This window comes from Uloborus diversus, chromosome 2, assembly GCF_026930045.1.
Source record: "Uloborus diversus isolate 005 chromosome 2, Udiv.v.3.1, whole genome shotgun sequence".
Classification (NCBI taxonomy): domain Eukaryota; kingdom Metazoa; phylum Arthropoda; class Arachnida; order Araneae; family Uloboridae; genus Uloborus; species Uloborus diversus.
Window position 1 is genome coordinate 149,456,306 of NC_072732.1, and position 23,436 is coordinate 149,479,741.

Genomic DNA, 23,436 nt, shown 5'->3' on the forward strand with positions numbered 1-23,436 from the left:
CGAGAAATGCGGGGCAAAATAACTTCTTTGCGGAGTCACAGAGTATCGCCATTTTTGCGGAGCAGTTGGCAACTCTGCTTTTAGATATCATAACCAATCTGGCCAGAAAGCCTTCAAACAAAATGATGCTTTTACACAAAATTGAAAATTACTTGGAGGTTATCCTTTTTACAACTCTTTCTTTTTCAGTCAATTTTTTTGAGTTTAAAAGTTATGAAAGAACCTTTTTTTTAAACTAGAGTTCGTGAGAGGACATGGAGCTCCTTCAAATGACCACTTTTAAGATAAGAAATTTCTTGAAGGGGCTGCTTTTACGACACATAATTTTTTGAAGTAGCCGGAAAATGGACTGAATGTGTGTCTGGATTGAACTGTCTGATTATATAAAAGAATTTAAGAAAAAAACATTGTAAGCAAAAAAGAAAAAAAAAACAATAAGTCTAAGTAGATGGAAAAAATAAAATTCTTACCACCAACAACTCTTTCAACAGCATATTCCAAATCATTTGAAGTAATTTTCTTCTTCTTGAAACGAGCTGCATATAAAGCTGCTTCATTACAAACATTAGCAATATCAGCTCCTAAATTCAAATTAAATGTGAGTTTGCGAATGTATAAAATAAATATTATGAAAATTAAAGAAAACATTGTTAATAGTCTTTTAAAAACCATAAATATGTTTTTTTGAAGTACTTTATCACTTCCAAACAATTTACAACAATTAAACATCAAATTTTACAATTTTAAATAATATAAAATACTAAAAATAACCCATATAAAAACTAAGCAACAAATTCATAAAATACTAGGGGGAAAAAACTAGTAATAGAATGAACGTTTAAAAAGGTATTAGTTTCTAATTTTCTCCATTTCTACTATAAGGTAGACCATTGTTTTATGCGGTGGTTAAGTTCCACAGAAATACTGCGTAAATTGAGATCTAATACCAGTGTTAAAATAGGGGTTTGGAAAGTCTCTCAAAAGAAAAGAGCAAGATTAACCTTTTCATAAACACAACACAAAAAAAAAGTGTACATACTCAGAAAGTTCTTAAAGGTCATGAGTCATTATGTGTGAGGGTTGGGGAGTAACTCAAGGTCAGCTAAACAGATTTCTGGAAACTAATTTGTATTTAAATACTAATATTAGATTGTAATTTATGCAATTTCGATTTACAGTACTTTTTGTTGAACATAACTCTTGTGCAAAATGAAGTTTAACTGCATCACACCACTTACCCACTCTTATTAATTAATTCATTTATGTTCCTTCATTTATTAATTCACTTATTTATTCATTCATTCACTTATTTTCTAATTCATTAACTATTTTACTTATTCATTTATTTTTTCTCATATAACCTTGGTTTAGTTCTCTCACAACTGCTTTTTTTCCTGCCTTTTTACATGTATCTTGTACTGTTTCTGAAATAAGAACACCTGCTCTGAGTTTTTCTGCTGTGTAGTGCTGTAAGCAACTGCAATGCATAGCTCATGGAAATTTTACCACACCAAGATCCGACTTTTATGACTATAATTTTTGCCATTCAGAAATTATTGGAGTGATAACGAACTTTAGAAGGCATGCTGTATATACCACCAAAATCATGATATCATGGCCATGTTGCATAGCACCTTATTTCATAAGTTTATTTTACATCTTAGAACATATACAAGACAAAATACAGTTTTTCTTACTTCTGTCAAATAAAAAATAAGTTAGATTGCATGATACAATCAAATTAAAAAAAAAAGAATGCTACAGCACAAAAAGTTTGTTTAGGTAACTAACCAAAGTTATTATCAACAAAATTACCACTAAATCCAGGTGTTAATTGAGACAACCTTTCAGAGTAGGTTTCCGGTGATTTTTCTAAAGCAACTGATTTTAAGTGCTGTTCGAAAATTTCTTTTCTTTCTATTAAAGTAGGCAGATCAATGAGAATGTGTCTATCAAATCGTCCTGGCCGAAGTAATGCCTGAAATCAAATGTGAAACAGTCAGCTTCTATTTATAAATATATAGTAGAACCTTGTCAATACATCCTCGTTCATACGTTTTGCACATTTATATATCGTTTTCATTAAGTGCTGATTCATTCACATTCAATATAATGCAAAAAAAATTATTTCTTTGTTGAAAATGTCGGTTATATGGTTTTTTCTCATTTAAAAAAAAACTCTTGTGATTTTTTTTTCATGAACTTGATTTAGTTCACAATGCTGCAATCATTCTACAAAGACAATCAGTATGTCAGATTACAAAATAATTTTTAACTACATACACATAACTGTACTTTTATGTATATTAGAGATATAATTTATAATTAATAATTGGAGATATGCAAGTTAGAATAAGTGTTTATGATAAGCAATAAAGGTATGATTTATTTTACATAAAAGTTACACTTTAAAATTTAGCTAATGTCTTTAGTATAAAATTTTTACACACCAATTTATGTTAGTTACATAGAAACCTTCATTAGAAACTTACAACTGTTATACTTACAGACATATGCATTAGTAGGGTTAAATTAGTAAAAATCAAAGTGATTTGTGCATGCTTTGAATTTACACAGTACTCATTCAGAGGTTGCTTCCTGTCAGTCCGTTAAAAGAAGTATAAACGATGTTTTGCTGTCTAAACATTGGTTATTACACAATCATATATACATTTAAAAAAACACAAATTTTAATTAAATGATGTATTGGTTAAATGTTAAAATAAAAAACGTGACAAAATAGGCAGCATGAACTAAAACGAATAGTTAACGTTCAAAAAAAAAAATGTTTAAAGAAAATTGCCTCAAGCATTTATGTAATGAGAATTACTTTTACATGCTTGTCTCACAGTAACAACAGCGAAATCATATTACCATTTATTTTTTCATTCTAAGTTCAAACTAAGAATTATATCTTGACTTGCAGTTTAGCAAAAGAAAAAAAAACAGTCAAATTTAAAGTAATAAGAATCTAGTTTCCATACAATAACTAAATACAAAATGAAAAAAAAACAAAAAAAAATGTGTTCAAAGATGACATAATTCTTATATATATAATAGTGAATTCACTGATCAATTAATGTTCATGACGTCATCAACAATGAAACTCGCGCCACAACATGATAATTTGATAATATTTTTTGATAATGTTTGACATGCAGGGAAATGCTTTATTTTGACAAGGCTGAACTTGATCAGGTAACTTAACTGTTTTACTGATAAGAGTAGTTTTAGGAGAATGAAGAAATGAAAAAGTGGTCAACAACAAATGCTATCAACTGGAATTTAAGGTTAATACACTGGAATTACAGTTAAAATTTCAACCCTCAAAATATCACTTAACAGGCGATTGCTTCATTCAAATGTAGAAGCAATTTTCATGTGTCATAACTTGACAATCGATATTCTAGTATATACATTGTTCTCATTAATGCAAGAGTTTTTCTGATATTCATGACAAGCTTTTATACAAACTAAATGAAACATTTCTGAAACAAACTGATTTTTGAAACAAAAACAAGAGAAAGATAACAATATTTCACTGAAAGAATGCAAGTAAATTGTAATCTTACTACCTTATCTAATACATCAGCTCTATTTGTGGATGCAAGCATTATTACACCTTCTTTAGTTGCCATACCTGTAAAATTAAATCAAATCAAAAATAACAGTATTTCTCTTATATAGTAAAAACAAAAATGAGAAAACTATAGTTATGTCTTCTTCACCACAAAACAACCTTTCCTTTAAAACAACAATTTATTTGATCAATGGTCAGTAGTCAGTCTGGTCAGTGCTAATTCTATATTAGCGACCAGATTGTTTGGCACTCTTGGCTTCCTTAAGAGGTTTTCCATCTCCAGCTCAGTCGTTTCCTATGCCGGGCTGATGAGTGTTAATAAGCACAAAACTACAGTTCTCGGCTGGGATTCACTGAGCTGGCAGTGTATTTCATGTATGAAATCTTTGTTTTGGCCGTTATTTTTTGAAAATTTCCATAATAGGGGATTGCTTGCTCAAAGTCTTTTGGGAACACTTTTCCGACTCCCTTTTTCCCCTCAATTGCTACCGTATTTTACTTTTAATATTTAAGAATTTATCATTGCTTGAAGTGTGAATATTATTTCGTGTTATTTAATTTAATTATCGACTGTACTATTTTCCTCTCTTTTTTTTGTAATGACAAAAACAAAAGAAATTTCATAGAATAGTGGAAATGTTTTGATGGAGTATGAAAGTTGTTTTTCTCGCCCATTGTCAGCAATAAATATTACTTCATATTTTAACGTCAATGATTGTTCTTCCTTAATTTCAGTCTAATTTATTCAAAAATTTTCTCAACAAAAGGATTTCTGAAAGCTGATTAATATTATTCAATTATCCGAGGAAATTATTTGATTAAGCGGGAACCTTTAACATTACGTCTATCGGGAAATATTAGGTTCCCTGAGATTTTATTCGTATAAGCGCCATGGGCGTCCATGTGCAAAATTGTAAGAGGGGGAAGGGGCTCAGATATTTTAACCATGGTTTAGCAGGATATTTCCCCCATGGAAGCAGATTTCAGGACAGATTAGAGTTATTAAAATTTGACATTTTTAATAACTTATTCATTTAATGACTGGAGAAGAAATATTTTTACATTTTTGCAAATAAAAAAGTACTAAAAGCAAGGGAGTTCTAATTTCTAAGGGGGGGTAGAGCCCCCCTTGCCCCCCTATATGGGCGCCTTTGATAAGCAGGGTATTTGTTTATCTGTTACCCGATTAAGCGGGGCTGACAGTACATGCAGGGGTGATTGTGACTCCATAAAAAAATACCTGAACTTTTTTTTCCAAGAAAAAGTGTTTTGATGGGCATATATATATATATATATATATACAGGGTGTCCCAAAAGGTCGTTTACAAACTTAACATGCTGGTCTGCCATATCATGATGAACAAGATTTACATAGTAACATACGTTCGCAAGCCCAATGCTGGCGCACTACGCACACCAAGTCAGGCACTAACGGATGCAGAACATGTCGCATATTTATTACACAAAGACGATTTTACACAACATTTTAGTTTTCAAGGAAGGCTTATAGCTGTTGTTGAAATTTGCTGCCTTTAACTGTCAGACACCGTCGCAACGAGCGAAGTACCGACCGTCGTAATAACGATCCATTCTGACAAGATTTCTCTGATCGCTGCGTTGTCGTTGCAACGTGATAATGAGAGCTGGCAGGACTCAAATTTTAGCAACTGCTTTAAGCTTTCCTAAAAGACTAAAATGTTGTATAAAACCGTCTTTGTATAATAGATATGTGACATGTTGTGCATCCGTTAGTGTCTGACTTTGTGTGCATGGAGTGCACCAGCATTGCGTTTGCGAACACATGTTCCTATGTAAATCTTGTTCATCATGATATGACAGACCAGCATGTTAAGTTTGTAAATGACCTTTTGAGACACCCTGTATATATACACACACACATTACGTGTATGTATACATTATATTATGTATATAAATAATTTATATACATAATTATTTGATGGGGCTAAAACTCGAATTTTTAATTGGATTAATACGTCCATGTGCATGGTGGGAATTAAATTCTTTTAATTTTTCTCATTTCTTAAAATTTTTCAAAGAATGTTTTATTTTCTCCTTTGTATCTGAATCCTTAATTAGATTCATTTACTAATACATCAAAGCCTAATACACCAGCATTTTTTAATGATTCCCAGTTTCTTTTATGAGTATTTGTAGAAGAATGTTGCAATAATGCCTTCACACCATCATTAGCATATGTAAAGGACTTGTTGCAAGAAACACAAAAACAAATTCCAGTCCTATCAATTTTTTACACTATATTTCCATCTTTTCATTGTAGGAATCCCCTCTGTTTAACCATTCCCAATTAAACTTGTTCTTCTTTCCTGCATCGATGGAGCCAATATCTTCAGATCTATCCAGATACCTCAGTTTTTAAATGAGAACATGCAAAGTTCAAATGAATAAATTTATCAAACAAAAACAGTAGCAAAATGAAAAGTAAGAGTTAACTACATATTAATAACGATAAAGTATAATTAGAATTAGTTCAATAACAACAGAACGCACGCAGATAAAGATCATAAACCAGAATTTAAAATAAAGAAAATATTCGCATACAATAAATTCCTCCAACCGCAAGAAAGAACAAAGATGGGATTCCCACTTTTCTCTTCCTACATTCCCCAAAAGAAAATAAAACTAGCCACCGATTTCACCCCTTCCCACCTTGACCTTGAGCACGTGTGAAAAATACCATTTCTTTTGCAGAAAAAAAAAGCAAAAGAAGGAAAAATGTTCTTATCTAGCTTTTATTCCATCCCCCCCCCCCCCCAGCTGTTCTTCCATAATTACCATAGAGTTTACAAAACATGACCGTAGCTTACGCTTTATACCAAACAAAACGTCTTCAATTTGAACTTTTGGCGTTTCATTAAACATCGCCCTAAATTTTACAAAAGTGAGCTTTTCTGAAAATATAGAAGTTCCGGTATTTTCGAAGATGAAGATACCGGAATTCAAGATGAAAATACCGGAAATCCGGTAAAATACCGGAACACAATCACCCCTGAGTATAATATGATCAACTCTCAATAACTGGAGGTCCCAAGGGACCAACAATAGCATAGACTACGCCTAAAGCTAATTGCATTCAAATGTCAACATTTTTTAGACTTGCCACACTAAAAGCATACTTTGAAATTTAATTTCATTTGCTTTTTCATACATCAAAATACAACAAGTCACTTACCATCTAATTCAACCAAAAGCTGATTCAACGTTTGCTCTCCTTCACCAGTAACACCTTCACTGACAGAACTACAAAACCAAAATTTGAATTTATCATACTAAAAATGAAAAGAAAAATTCATCTTTAAACAGAAAAAAATGAAAATGAAAAGCATAGTTTCAAGAATTCAATGAAATATATTCGGCATAAAGAAATTCTTAAGTCGGATATAATGTAAAGAATAATCATTCATTATTACCATTCTAACCCATTTAAAGATAAATATTATTCCCAAAAACATAGAAATATTAACAAAAACAAAGAGTATTTAATCTAAAAACAATTGCAAAACGAGAAGAAAAGCAAGGAAAAGAAAAGAGAGAAATGGAAACAGTATTTTATATGCAAAAAAAGTAGATAATAGCATTTTATTCATATAGAGCAAGATAGGAAAATATATTTTCTTCTTGGTTTATTTTTTATGAAGTTATTTGGCCATGATGAATAAAAAAATTGCCTTGCTATCTTCAGTTAACTCTAAGAACATAGGATCTGGAAAAAGGTCATTTTTGTTATTCTTAATTAATATCTCTGCTGATAAAAGATCCATAGAAACAAAACCATGTAAAACGAATGCCTTGAAAATTCCAAATCCTTTGATACCCCTCTGAACTCCTGATCCTTCTCGAGGAAGTTATGTGATATACCATACATATAAACAAATGCACGTTTACTTAAAGGATGACTTTAAAAAAGAAGTAGACTATCACTTACGGAGCGAAGAAAACTATAAACAATCGTAGGCTGCTCAAAATGGAGGGTGAGGGCATAAAAGGAAGCAAAAGAAAAGCTTCACAAAAGTAAGAAAATAAGATCATGTTTGAAGTTTTCAATATCCGTAAAATCAATTCTTTTCATTATAATTATTATATCCTAATAAATGAAATTTTATCAATTACAGTGGTATGAGTTAAAACTCATCAAGTTAATCTGAGCGAGAAAAAGTTCATGAAACTTAAGCAATGCACCACATTTGCGATGAAAATACAGTTCATAGTTGATGAGAAACAAAAACATATATATGTTCACAAGATTTCATTTTAATTAAAAATCTATGCTACAAACATACAAAACTGCAGTGTAAATAATATAATCAGTGCTGAAGTTAAAAAAAAAAATGGGAGAATACACTCCTTTTTCATAGGGTATATGTCATGGTTCACAAATGTTTGTGTGGCTAAAAATGTCAGTTATTATTGTCAGTAATTATGTCAGCCTTATGTTTGTATTTATACTTGCATTATTTCAAAAAGCCAACATTTATTCAATTTAAAAAAGCCTTGTTAGGAGCCCATTTACTTTAAATTTGCCTTATTTTCACAATAAGAAACCAAACACTTCAAGGAATAGCATCCCCCCCCCCCACCCCACCCCGATCACTGAATACAATTTATAAGATCATTTCACAAGTATTATAGGAAATCAATTTGCTTTCAGTATTAGAAAATATACAGGGTGTCCATCCTAAAAGTGGACCAATAGCTAATTCCTAAACCGTTAGAGATAAGCATCTCTACATAGTATAAAATGAAGTCTCCAAAAAGTGTCTGTGTGTTTGAACTCGCAAAACTCAAGAACTACCCGGCCAATTTTGCTGAAATTTTCACAGTTTGTTCCTTTACGCCCTGAAAAGGTTAGCAGACCAGTTCGAAAACAACTCGATGAATAGTTCTTTTTTTATTCCAATTTAAGCCCAATTTTTACATAAATTCCCGAATATGGGGGTGAAAAATTACTCGCAAATAATAATATTATAAATCGTTGGAAAGGGAAGAATTTTCCGCGTTCTACGCAATTTGTTCCAATGCTCTAACTTAATTGCGGCGGGAGTTTTTTACGTTTTTAGTTTGAATTCGTTAAGGCTTGGCTGAAATTTAGGCACTACTTTCGTCATTAAATCCATCAATAAAAAGTGAAGGAATTGTCCCACAGTTTTCTTTTTGGCAGCACTGGAAAGAGCTGATTTTTTTACTCCAGATCTAACTCGACCTAAGTCGAAAGTTTAACCTTCTATCTCCATTAGAAAAAAAGTTACAAGCGAATTAAATGAAGTTCAAAAAATCTGTTCTCTATTCAAGTTTTTAACCATTTTATTTTGCGTTTCCACGGTAACGCTTTTTGAATCCATTGTACATTTCCATCTTTCTCAATTTCAATTCTTAAACTTATTTTATTTGTGTTTCCATGGTTACGCCTTTTAAATCCATCTTTCTCATTTTGTTTTAATTTCTCAAAAGTATTTTAGTATTTGTCGTCATTGTTTGGCGAGAAAATTTTGCACGATGGTTTTTTTTCTTTCATTTAATCCTGGTTATTTAAGATACTTCACTTGATGCAATGGTTTTTTTTCAAGGTAGACCGGGCAAAGCCGGGCAACGCAGCTAGTATAGTTATATTTTGAAAAAATCTTTAAATTGCACAAGGACTCAAAATTCATGAAATTTTTGTCAAAAAATCAAATTTTGAAAAAGTTACAAAATTTAACTTTTTATTCAGTCCCTCAGCCTTAGCAATGATATTTCGTAAAACATTCCGGACACACTAACATTTACAACTAAAAAAAATCACTCTTCTACGAGGATCAAAAGCCGAGATAGCTCTTAAGGCCACGTATACGAATTGACAAAGTGTGTTAATAGGTTTAAATTTATTTTGGGTTCCTGTCATCAGGAGGAAATATGAATGGTTGAAAAGACTCAGCAAGTACTATTTATAAGCTCAAAGGCATATTTATTAATAAAAGTTTTTTATTAATCTTATTTGTTTCAAATTTATCTAATTTAAATATGTGAATTTGATCGGAAAACATATTTTGTATGTCAATTTATGTAAAAGGTTATCATTGTATTTAAATTTACAGAGTAATGATAAAGGAAAAAAAATAGTATATTTAAAAGAAAAGGAAAACCGTAAAGGATTGAATTATTTAGAACTTTTGTCATGGTATTTCAGAGGACAGACAATAATTTTGTAATGCTGAAAAAATATCTTTCTATGCATTTCATTTAATGGTTGTAACGAAAGTTTCTGTCCAAAAAAGAAAAAAAATGTTGTGCAGACGATATAAGAGGTGGCTTGAATCTTTCGTTACAACATAAATTCTTTTTCTAAAACTGCTAGACTTTAGGTGCTCTTTAACTTAAATATTCTTGTTAGTTTTATTTTCCTTATCCTTTTATAAAACTGATTTGATTGCTTGCCGTATTTCATAAATTAATTGACGGGTGCGAATTTGTTTCTCATTTCCAACCCATTCCGTTTGTAGAACAAAAACTCAACGAGTAGGGTCCTGTCGCAATTCGTGGCGGAGAGGAACATAATTTGAATTTAAGATCTGAAAAACAATTGAATTTAAATAATCTTGAACTTAAATTATGTTTTTCGCAATCACGAATTGTGAAAGCCTATTCTTTGGGTTTCTTGTTTCCACAAATGGGATGGAATAGAAATGACTAAGAAATTTGCACCAGTCATAATATTATGATTTAATTTTCTAGACTAGGTAATACGAGACTTATCCATAAAAAAAAAATGGTGATTAGAATGCGGAAGTACAGATAAAGAATTTATGGCCGATATCCACCAGTACACTTATCTTAAAGAATATTTACAGCATATACCGTCATGTATTTTTATTTCTGATCAATCTTAAATGATGAGAATTAGTAATCTCGAAATTTTGTATGAAGATGAAGTTTTTCTGTTTAAATTCATCTTTATAGGTATTTTTTCTGAAAAAACATAATTTTACCACAGAATTTTTTTTAATAATGTCTGCGTGAGCTAAGCCCTGAAAAAAAAATGAATGAAATCAAACCACAGATGATTTGTAACTATGACGACAAAACTTTTACTCCCTAAGTAAATATTAAAAACAACCGTCGTCATAGCAATCTGAAAAATAACAGCAACATCAACTTTGGTCAAATGAGGACAATAAGTAACTCCTGATTGTGCAAAAAATCCCCTGACATTAAACAAAAATATTTTTTTAAACAAAAAAAAAGAAAGAGAACATAATTGTTTAAAAAATAATATTTGATTTGAATTTAAAAAAAAAATGTCTATTTACTTAATGATATTCGGGGGATGGAAATTAGAGGTTCTTAAAACAAAACGACAAACCAATTCAATACCCCCCCCCACCCTGCTTTTTAATCATAAATAGACTTTGAGCTTATAAATAGCACTTGCTAAGTCTTTCCAACCATTAATATTGTCCCCGATAACAAGGCCCATAATAAATTTAAACCTATTTACACACTTTGTCAATTCGCATACGTGCCCTTAAGAGCTCACTCGATGATGTCATAATATCTTCAAAAATAGTGATTTTTCAAAACTTCATAACTCGGTCAATTTTGGTATTTGTATTTTGGTCGTAGAAAAGTGTTTTTTTTTAAGTTGTAAATGTTAATGTCTCTGGAATGTTTTACTAAATATCATTGCTAAGACTGGGGGACTGTATAAAAAGTTAAATTTTGTAATTTTTTCAAAATTTGATTTTTTGACAAAAATTTCACGAATTTTGAATCTTTGCATAATTTAAAGATTTTTTCAAAATAGAACTACATGCTTATCTCTAACGGTTTAGGAATTAGCTATTGGTCCACTTTTAGGGTGGACATCCTGTATATACTACATTTGAAACAAACATTGTCTATCATTAATGTTATAACAGCACATCAGCTGTACAGTAAATAATTATTGGTAAAATGTTACTGCTTTATCTTTCCAAATAAACAATATACAATACCCCTAAAACATTTACGCCAGGCTTACCTTCCACTCCTTTTTCTCCCAATAGCATCAATTTCATCTATGTATATAATACATGGAGCTCTTTTTCTGCCTTCTTTAAACAAATCTCTTACTCTTGCAGCACCAAGACCTTACGAAAAGGAAAAAAAAAACAGAATCATGTTAGAAAATAATACTTACATAGAAGCGATTTATTTAATGAGTAAAGTAGATTCAAGCTCTGCTTAATCTGTCGAATATAAAAAACTAATTCGACTCTTCGGAGAGTTAATTTTGTCAGGTTAATGAGCTTCGAAGAGATTTCAAGCTCTTCCATGGTAGCATAAAGAACGTCCCATTTGATGCTGTCATATGCAGCCTTGTAATCAATGAAGAGATGAAATATATCAATATTAAATTATTTTCTTTACTCATTAATTTGTTTTAAGGCTTGAATTTGGTTGATGGTGGATTTTCCTCTTTGAAAACCTCACTGGTAAGATCCAATAATGTTCTCCACAATTGGTAAAAGTCTCTTACAAAGGACATCAGAGAAAATCTTGAAAGTGGAATTTAGTAATTTGATTCCTCTGCAATAGGTGCAATCAAGTCTGTCACTGCTTTTCAAAAATAGGGCGAACAGGTCCGTTGTCTTAATCAGAGGGCATTTCCTTTGACTTCCATGCTTTACAAATGATTCCATGGTTTATCTTCAGCTGTCTTTAGCCTTTGAACACATTTTGCGATTACAGTATGGGAACACAAATCCGGAATGCTCTGGACCGCAAACGTTCTGGATTTTGGATTCTGACACAAAAAATAGTGAAAACTCTCTTGTTGTGCAGCATTTGTCACGCTTCTCCTGGTTTTGCTAGATGTCTTTTCTTTTTAAATCAATCGGCATGAAAGTATACTTCATTACGTCAAAAAAAAGTCAGAGAAAAGTTGCAACGCCGCGGCGCATAGTCCACCGATGTTGCTTTTCATTATCATGCAATGTGCCGATCGATACAATAAATAAATCCTATTTTTACTAAAAATAATTTTGTATTTTTGTTCAATAGGCGTTGTATTGCATACTTATGAGAAGAAAAAAATGATTATTGTTAACTGAAAGTGGATGTTAAAAGATTGCTGCACAATTACAGCAAAACGCTCATTTATGCATAACATGTGGCATCGAAAAAACGTTTTTTTGAAAAAATCTGAACTGAAAGCACTGTGTTTTTAACAAGTAATTGCCGAATGTTAACGGTTTTGAACTTTTAAAACTTAAAATAAAGGGGGTGGGGAGGAATTTAAAGAAAAAAAACATATTTGAGGGGAAAAATTCTGGATTTTGGGTTTTTCACACTTTGGGACTCCTAAGTTTGGGTCTCCTACTGTACATGTTTTTTTTAAATTTATGTAAAGTACTTCTACGATACCGTGTGTCACTCATAATGCAGTAATCTAACTGCATTATCTTTTAGACTTAGGAATAAAAAATTGTAAAATATATTTCTGGAAAATTTCAAAAATAAAGACATAAATAAATAATAAAAATAATCGTAAATTTGCTGCAGGCCCTAGTTATAGTAAATATTTGTTAGAAAGTGTATCAATCACAATATAAGTGACATTAAACAATCAGAATAAATGTGAAGATTTCGAAAAGAAAATTGACAATATATTTATTAAAAAATGTTAGTAAATAATTACCACCAATCATTTCAATAAATTCAGATCCTGCCATTGCCAAAAATGGCACTTTGGCTTCAGTAGCAACTGCTTTAGCAAGCATGGTTTTACCACAACCAGGAGGTCCTAATAACAAAACACCCTTGGGAATTTTAGCACCCAAAACCTGTAATTATTGATAAATAATTAAAATTTACTTTTAAAAAACTCTAAATTAATGCACAAAATATTTATAATAATAATAACTCTAAGTCAAATTTATAATTCTTCAAAATTTTGAGAACTGTTATCCATAAAAGCATAGTTGTGCCACAGAGAGATGGCAGATGAATTGGAAGCAGAAAAAGACCACTCCTTTTTGTAATAGGTGGGAATGGCAAGGACACGCAAGCAGTAAAGCATTTACTGCTCCCACGTTCTCGCTGATCCTACCTACAACAAGATGTTCTGTTTCAGCTTCCAGTTCATCCACCATCTCTCAGTGGCACAACTATGCTCACTCTACAAACAAAAAAGCCATAAGTTACATGGGCAGTTGGAACTACACAATAAATTGCCACAAATTCATGGTCAAATGAAATGCATTGTTGTGGCATTTAAAAAATAATTTACACTATTTTGTGTATGTAATCAATCTTTCAATTATTTTTCGTTACTGTTATAAATGCAGCAGTTTTTATTTTGATTTAGCAAGCTTCCACTTTTGTGTCATAATTCATTCTTCCTAATTGCTGGATATTTCCGAAGAAATTGTAGATGAATTAAGAGCAGAGGAATGATTTAAATTCTTGCCCACAAGCACTACATTGTCTGCATACCCCCAAAGTGTAACAATATGAATGGAGAAACAAATATAACATAACCAACTTTGTATTTTTCAGGTTGCTTGAGATAATCTACAAATTCCATAATTTCCACTTTTGCTTCTTTCAAGCCCGCCACATCTTTAAATTGAACACCTTTCCCAGATCCAGTCAGAGAATCCACAATCGTAAATTTAGCTCTTCCAAGTTGAGACTAAATTACACAAAAGTCAACAATTTTAATGGTACAGAACAAATGTAATTTTAAATTAAAAACAATTATTTAAACTAAAGATGTATTTAAGAAAATGGAACTTACAAAAAAGTCCATTGAATTTGGAGTTTTTATCTGTACGTTCTTGAAAAAAGCTAATATCATAAGAGAAAGAATTAGCAGAACAGTTAAAAGTAAGCCCACATTTTCACGTCGCCTTTCATATGCCACTGATACTCCTTGTCCAAACATAACTCCCAAATTCTTCTCAACCTCTCTCAATTTTTCTTCAAATTTTTCAATATCTGCAATTTTCATATGATACGTTTTATGCTCAACCTGAAATTAAACACATGATATTAGATGCAAGCTAGAGAATGTCTCATTTTAAAGGATAATTATAACACCTGAAATATTATTACTTCTATTTGTGCTCTTTCTATAGGAAATAAAACATAATCAGAACATTCAATGTCAGCATGCATACATGAAAAAATAACTTTCCTCACATAGAAAACAATTATAAAACTGTAGAATTTAAATAAACATGTTTTTCAATAAAATACTGTACTCCAAAGATGTTTAAATAATTTGTAAACCATGTCCAGTAAGTCTGCTGGACAAATGACATAGTTACAAATAGACACATGACCAAAATTAAGGTCACATATAAAAAGTCTGCCAAAACTAAAAAACTATTTGCTGTGTTGCCACAAAATTAGGCACACAGGTATAGTACAATGGGAGAAAGAATGTAGAAACGTAACATGGAAAATATTTTAATTGGAAATTAAATAACAGGGTGTATCAAAAAGTGTTAAATTACGAACCAGAGAAAAAGCATTTAACTTGGGGAACGCCTGTCTAACATAGAGTGTGACCATCATGCACTGCGTAACAAGCTTTGCAGCAAACTTTCATACTGTTTATGAGGATGTCAATAAATGCATGGGGCAATCAAGTCCACTCTTCCAAAAGTACGGCTTTTAACTCTTGGAGAATATTAGGAGGGGAGTTAAGCTGTGTCATGGCTCTTCCTAGACCATCCCAAGCATGTTTGATAAGATTGAGATTCGGAGACCTCGAGGGCCCAGTTCATAAGTAAACAATTCTCTTCCTCAACATGTTTGAGACCTTAATTTTGGACATGAATGCATTAAAAATTTATGAAATGTAAAGGATGATTAAAAAATATGGACACAATTTCAAATTGCTATGTTTCCAGCACTAGACATTGTATATGAATTCTGGATGGATGAATTCAAGTAAGATGCTGTAAAGTTTTGAATACTACCACTTTAGAATGCTTCAAAACTGTATGGTGCAGTAGTGTCTGTTGTAAATTGAATTACTACCTACATCAGCTGTGACTAAGCGTGCATTTGGCTTTTTAGTTCTGGCCACCAAGGCCCCCTGATCTCAGACCACGTGACTTTTTGTTGTGGGGCACCAGAAAGATGCTGTTTATGTGCTACTTCTTCCCACAGATTTGAATTACCGACGAAATTGTATCACAGGGCTTTAAACTCAATAATACAAGGCATTTGTCATAAAATGTAGAATGTATTGGGCTATCATCTAGACATTGTTTACGTAGCCAAAGGAGAGCATGCAGAACATCTATAAAAATCCATGTATGTATAATCACATGCAGTGTACAGAATTCAAGTACAACGCTTCGTGCAAGAAATATAGTGATTTGAAACTGTGTCCATTCTTTTGAATTACTCTGGGTGGTACAGTACAACATGAAAGTTATTTTAACTACAAAACTGTAGAGAAATTACAAGAAATAATGAAAAAAAACAACAATGAACAAACACACCTTTTTGCCCTTTATGATTGCATCATCATGAACATAAATCGTAACAAGATCAGCCTCTGGACTAACAATTATTTGTTCCACCTAGAAAAGAAATGCCATAAATAAGCACAGATGAATAACATATTTTTGAGGAAATCAAGAAACTTTACTGAAATCTTGTCATGCATTTATTGCATTTAGAATATTTATAGAAAAAAAAGGTTTTAAGCCACAGCATTTGAAACCTACATAGTGTGGAAAAATTTTCTTTCCCCAGAGTGGGAACAGATGGTGCTAATTATCATACAGCTGGTTTGCATGTAGGTAGTAAAAGCTCCCAGACAGTTCAGGACAGTGGCGGATACAGCCGGTGGGCAACCGGGCATTTACCCGGTGGGCCGGTCATGCTTCGGGCCGATCAACTAACAGCAAAGTCTTTCGAGCCTGTCTACTAACAGCAAAATGTAAATTTTGCGCGCATGTGTTTAGAATAACACAAATTCGCAAAACACAGCCTCAGCTCCTCTTTACGCATGGGCTAAACCTTGTGGGTGGAGGGAAGCAGGGCCGTCACCAAGAGGGGGGCGGGGATTTCTGAAATGGGGCTGTATAGGGCCTGATTACCACACAGGCTGACTAGGCCTAGGCCTGGGGCCCCATGCTCCTAAGGGGCCCCACATTTTTGCATAGCATTGCAACGATATGAAAAATGCATGTATTTAAAAAAATATATGACTTATTAATTGGAAAAAAGTTCTTTAAAGGGAATTTTTAATCATTCTGCCAGTAACGAATTTACTTGGTCACTATTATGAGGGGGCCCAAAGAGGATTCATAAATGCACATAAGTGATTTATACATAGTTGTGTGATTAGACAAAGAGGCCTCCAAAAGTGCATTTGTGCTTTAAAAATGTAAATCAAGCACTGCATAGTCTTCAGGGGGCCTCCAAATTAATGTGGGCCTCAGCGCCTCACTTTTAGTTAGTCAGGCTCTGAGGCTGCCAATATATTTTTAGTGGTATAATAAAAAAATGAATAAATGAAAAAAAAAAAAAAAAACAGGGAAACCTTAGCGGTCGTAAAAAGTTAAAATACTTTTGACGCTTTTATTTATATATTCACAATTGCTATAAAATGCAGCTTTACAACAAGAGTCGACGTGAGGTCATGTCAGCTTAGTTGAAGATTAGGGGCCCGGATCGGAATTGAACTTGCGCAGAGAGTAAAATATCCTAATGGTGAAAGGTGTATAGAAGGGGGCCTGTGAAAAAATTGATCTATATCATTTTTCTTCCGGATCCACTTTTGCTCTCGGCAACCCTGTTTATAATAATTGGAATAAAAGTGACAAAATATTTTTTCGTAAAATTATTTTTAAAAAATGCAATCTTAAAATAGCATTGAGGAGCACGAAAGACTCCACATTATTAAGATTATCAAATCAAAGGTCAAAGACAGCCGAAATGCGAGTTTCAAACATTTTTTTGAAGAAACTGTCAAAGAGTTTCGAGAGACGAGTATTCTGTACGCTGTACAAACTCACGGTTTCGGTCCCCTCAGTTAAAAAAGAAAATAAGTTGATAAAAACCAATGCCGAAAGAATACCGGTGGTCCCCAGAAACTCCCCCCCCCCTCATATTATCATCGAAGATCGTGTAAAATTTAAATTTTTGGGCTTCAACTTTGAATAACTTCATAAGAGAACAGCCGAATCCACTCCCGCCATAACATGGAACTCAAGTTTCGAAAATTTGCTGGGGGAAAATACTCAAACCTCTCCCATTTTTTTAACATTTCCAAAGATGGTCTAAAACTGTGTTTTTAAATTAACAGTATCAAAAATTTTCTAGGAAAATACCCCGTCCCCTCCTCTCTTTCGGCATCATCAATGTAGAACGTTTTAAATCTCGTTTTTATGCTTCAATTTCGAAAATTTTCCGGGGTGAGCCTCCTGAAAACTCTTTTTCTTAACATCACTGAAGGTCAACAAAAATTTAGTTTTTGGAACTTAACTTTTGAGTAACTGCTGGTGCCCTTGTCTTTACCAAAAAAGGCTTTTAAGACTTCAATTTGAAAATTTTCTGGTGGATGGCCTCGGACTCTATCTCGACTTAAAATCACCAAAGATCTTCTTAAACTGCGTTTTCGGAGCTAATATATATTTTTTTAATTTCAGAGGAGAGCCCCCGGAACCGCTCTTCATACCATACACTCGAAGAAAATTTAAAATTCTGTTTTTGGATTTCCACATCCGAAAAATTGTAGCAGTAGAAACCCTGAAACTACGCTCCCCTAACATCACCAAATATTGTCTAAAATTGAGTTTTTAACACTACAATTTCGAAAATTTTCCGGACGAGAGGCCCCCCCCCTTCCTATTTCAGACTCAATGTTAATCTTTCCATTAAGTTTATATTGCTAATACTTCAATGACTCCAAGAAGCCACAAAGCTAAGTCCACTCTCTCAATCTCTTTGTATTGATACAAAGGGGGGGGGGGTTGAAAAAAATTGAGGGGCTGCCAAACTCGTACCCGACCCCTCCCACCAGGTTTTTGATTTCGCATCGAGTTTGAGGGTCGTCAGGGTATGGCAGTAATAAATATTGAATGTTTGTGACAGGGCCCAGTAATATGTGTTTGTGTCGAGGGACCCATCACGTTCTAAGACGGCCCTAATCTTTCACCCATGCGAACATCGCTAGATCAATTTCATATAACAGCAGGGCCTGATTAACGCACGGTCCTGTGGGTCCGTGGACCTGGGCACCACAATTTTAGGGGCACCAAAATAGGGTGAATTTCTTTCTTCTTCCCCTATTTTTTGTAACTTTTACGTTGAGAATATGCAAAATTCCTTGTGAAAGGGGCACCAAATTTTACCAGGACCTGGGCACCACTTTGACTTGATTGGGCCCTGTATAACAGGGCAATTAAGTTACTTGTTAAGAACTGCAGAAAAGGGCATACTAGCCAAGTAGTGTTATCATTACAGATATATCGAATCAAGTTCCGAGCATTACAAAAATACTTAAATGGACAATTACAATCACAATTTTTCCCCAAAATAAGATTTAGCTAATACTGTATTAATTTGTTCACCATTAAAGCGCAGAAGTGTTCCTATCTGTTAAATTTTGTTTAAATAAAACATATTTAGTTGTTAATCATAATTTCCTCATATTTAACTGATATCCCAATCGTTAGGTAAAATTTAATATCTGTAAGAGCTATGGGGCCGCTACATCTCCTAATGCCAGGGCTGATTTTTTGAACCAATCCGCCACTGATTCAGGATGATTGAAATGGCAAGACGCTTCCAAAATTGGTCTCACGTGGAAGTGGGAGCTATGATTCGACTTTCATGAGTAAAGAATGCTTGTGAAGAATGTTGAGTAAAGGTGTCATCTTCCTACATGACAATGATCATCGCCATACTGCTAAAGCAAAGCGAGAATTGTTGCGAGGTAGAGAAATCTGGAATCACTCCCGAATAACCCATATTTGACTCCCAAAGACTATCCGGCACAGTGCTGTGAAAACATCCACTGGGACCTGACTCAATGGACGGGGATTTCAACCAAGACGGGTAAAACAAGTTCGTTCTGCTGATGGATGCTTAAATACACTTGGTGATTATGTCAAAAAGTGATAAAGTGATAGGCATGTATGCCTCTTAATTCCTTTTGGTTTTTCTGTCTATTGTTAATAAATATTGCTTTGTTCAACTTCTAACTTTTTTTTTTTGACCATCTCTCGTAAGTTTCAGTATTACCATTTGAATATGAGTGTCACCCCTGCCTCCCTTCTTGAAATATGGACATTTATCAAAATTTCAATTCAAATATTTTCACTAACTGATAATATTGAAATAATTCTGCACATTCATTTTCACTTTAGTGAGAAAAGTAGTAAGTAACATTTTTATGCACAGGGAGATTAAAATTCAGTAGAAGACAGGGTTGGCAGGTTTCTGCCGAGGCGGTAAAAACCACTGGTAGAAACCGGTTAAAACCGGCATGGCAAAACCCCCTTTCTGCCACATTTATGGCAGAAACTCAAAAAATGCCATAAATGCAATTCCTGACATACAATAGAAAATGTGTAAGAAAAATAATTAAACATTAACCCAAATACAATTTATTTACAACACTATCACCATTCAAAATCAAATTTTACATTGTTTTCACACTGCAGCTGCCTGTAACAAAAAAGAAGTTTTGACGCTGTTTCTAAACCTAACCAATTTCCCAATTTGTTGTGCACAAAGGAGAAATTTGAGAAGATTCTTTCAATTCCAACAGAACTAGCTGGCATTATCCTCAAAGAACAAGCAAGATTCTCAAAACTTTCATCTATAGCACATTTTTTCAAACTGGACCACCATGTGGTATTTGGAGTAGTTGTTACAACGTGATTGGAAAAATAAGTTTTGGGAAAAGGGGCCGATTTGTTTTGTAAGGCAATGGTATAAGGTACATAACAGGGTTAATATTTGTGAGTAAAGTTCAGGCACTTTCTTCTTGATTACATGATAAAGTTACTCCCAAATACTTTGGATGAAGCATATAGGCAAGTAAATGATTATCAGTAACTGCTTGATTAAGCTCTTTGAGAATAGCTTTATTCAGTTATATTAAGTGTAAAATGACAAGTTCTTGAATTTTAGAGTTTAATGAAATAAAACAAATCTGTATTTATTTAAATATTTGATATATATATTACACTTTATATTAAATGCAAACAAAATAATTATAAACAATAAACTGAAAAATTTGTTACTTACAACATTACAAGGCTAAAATTTCTAACACATAGCAATTTCAACTATGATAAATTTTACTTTGCTTTGGAAATGTCAGTCTTGTTATTTAACATTTTTACACTAATTATTAAATAACTATTATATTAAGTTTTTGCAATGACGAAATGGAGTTATATTTTTTATTTTACTTAATTGTCTGTCATTAAGTAATTACTAGAGCTATTAAAAACGTTTTCTAGTTTTTGCCAGTTTCTACCAGTTTCTGCCGGTTTTTGCCGGTTATAACCAGTTTCTGCCACTGGCAGGACAAAAACCAGTTTCTGCCGGCAAAAAGCCAACCCTGGTAGAAGATCATTTTAACACACAGCTTGGAACCAGAGCTTTTGCGTTATAAACTCTTTGGCTTTGCATAGAGCATTTCAAATTCTTAAAATATTATTCAGAACATATCAGAACATGGATATATTTGCATATCAGAATAAGTTAAAACCAAAATTGAGTATTAACATTCAAATCATGCAATTTAGTTATCATTCATAAAATAATTCGTTCCATAATGAAGCATTATCCTTCAATTAATAGCTTAATGGTTTTCATGGCATGTGAATCCTTAAGGGCAGTTTGGCACTATTTTTTACTGTGGTAACTATTTTGGTCTTAAAAGCTTTGAATGAAAGAGGAAAGGTGAGAAACAGTTTCAAAATTTCAATTGAAAAAGAATGTTTTTGGGTTTCAAATACAGAAACAAGGTTTTTTAAAACCACAGAGCTTATTGTTTATTTCTAAAAAAAATTCCCAATTTATAGAGAATTGCATTCTAAATATCTGCAGTTTAAAGATATTTTACTGTAATCTTACAGCTTACATCATCAAGGTTAGTGCTTTAGTAAAAATGTGCATTATGCAGTTTAATTTTCGATATTCAATTTCCAGTTTCACAACAAAGATTATTTTGTTGACACATACATAGCTATAATAGAGACCAAATACAACATACTTCTCCTTTGGCTAGCATGTGATACACAAATTCATGCCAAGATACATAGCGTAGAACTTCAGGTTGATTAGTACTTGGAAATATAGTGGACATCACAACTATCACAGCATATGCCGTAGCCAACCACATCAAAGATTTCAAAAACATCCCCTTCATTTCATCTAAAAATTTCATAAAGTTTACAATAATTTAGGAACAGGATACCTTGAGCCCCTCAGGGTAACTCCTGGACAAAAATGAAACACATCCAATAACAGTAAAACTTTCCACAAGTATCCACCCATCGTTTCAAGAAAAATTAGTCATTAAAAGAAGGCAATTATTAAGAGAAGTGAAAACGTTGGCCAGTTTAAACTACAAAATTAAAACTTTAAACTACTATACATAAAAAAAAGTAGAAACACTTTTGCTGTTTTATTAGTACAAACACTGCTTTTAGAAATAAACATATGCATAAGAAAAAGTGCTAATGTGTTTTTTAAGGAATTAGAAAATTACAAGTTGCTTATTTATTTATTTTTCCAAAAAGATCCACTGTCTTAATTTATACTATAGTTCTGCAAAAAGAGTATTTATATTATTATTATTATTATTTTATGCTTTCTGAATTTGGCACAATAAAGATATATACTCCAGGAAAACAACAAAACCATGGCCTCATATGTGTAAATACCTCTATTTCTCAAATCTAAGGGAAGAGGCGATTGCTTTTGGAGCAGAAACGAAATTATTTTTTGAGAGGCCTAAGCCAAATGTTATACATATCTTTTAAATTTAAGTTTAAAAATGTCAGTACTCTTATTCACAATGAGTATTTTAAAATTTATTTTGGGACGGGTCAGGGTTTCTTTTGTTCACCCTTTCAATTTACCTACCTGATCCCTCTTACTTTCCCCTCAAATGATGGGCTTGATGCAGTAATTACCCAGGGAACAGGAACATTTCTGGAGTAGATCTTAAGCAATAACATACAAACATACCAGATGCAAATGGGTATATTTTTATAGATAAAATATTTAAAATAGTTAACAAAAAATTAAAAGTATTTTTAAGCATCTAAAATAAATCAAATTTCAACAAAAAGAGACAAATTGAAACTATGTTATTAAGCGAAATCTTTTTAAATGTGTCATTACCAAATCCAACATAATTTTAGACATTAAACAACCAGTTTCAAAAAGATTTTCCCCTTTCACATCCCTAAAAGTAAATAGTAAACTCATAACTAAATAATAAGTTACAAATAAAAGTTTAAAGTATTTTAAGGATTTTTTCTTTGAATTTTCTAAAGTGAAGAAAAGGCCTGTGTCCAGAAATTACCCTGAATGATAAACATACATTTCCAGTATTGATTGCAAATTTTTTAATGCAGAAAGTAAAATTAAAAAGAATGAAGTACAGCAAACTCCCGATTGTCCACAGAATAGGGTGGCACAGTAACTGCGGATAAGCAAAAGCCACAATAGTCCGAATAATAGATAAAAAACAATACTGCTGTATACAATAGCTAAAAAATAATAAGACTCACACATATATTTAAATTATAGCTAGAAAAGAAATATTGCTACAGTGCATCTACTAACATCGAATGTAAAAATATACA

At 32.5% G+C, this 23,436-nt stretch overlaps 1 protein-coding gene across 1 annotated transcript in view; it reads right to left on the bottom strand.

Annotated features, from left to right (window-relative positions):
• The window catches only part of LOC129217403 (paraplegin-like), a 79,277-nt gene that overhangs the window by 34,034 nt on the left and 21,807 nt on the right, over window positions 1-23,436 (bottom strand). Inside the window, exons 5-14 of the mRNA XM_054851700.1 lie at window positions 21,834-21,994; window positions 16,093-16,173; window positions 14,373-14,606; window positions 14,118-14,267; window positions 13,272-13,416; window positions 11,613-11,721; window positions 6,792-6,859; window positions 3,576-3,640; window positions 1,816-1,978; window positions 471-581 (exon numbers count right to left, since the gene is read on the bottom strand). Coding sequence (XP_054707675.1) covers window positions 471-581; window positions 1,816-1,978; window positions 3,576-3,640; window positions 6,792-6,859; window positions 11,613-11,721; window positions 13,272-13,416; window positions 14,118-14,267; window positions 14,373-14,606; window positions 16,093-16,173; window positions 21,834-21,994 — 1,287 coding nt within the window. The remainder of the gene's footprint in view (window positions 1-470; window positions 582-1,815; window positions 1,979-3,575; window positions 3,641-6,791; window positions 6,860-11,612; window positions 11,722-13,271; window positions 13,417-14,117; window positions 14,268-14,372; window positions 14,607-16,092; window positions 16,174-21,833; window positions 21,995-23,436) is intronic.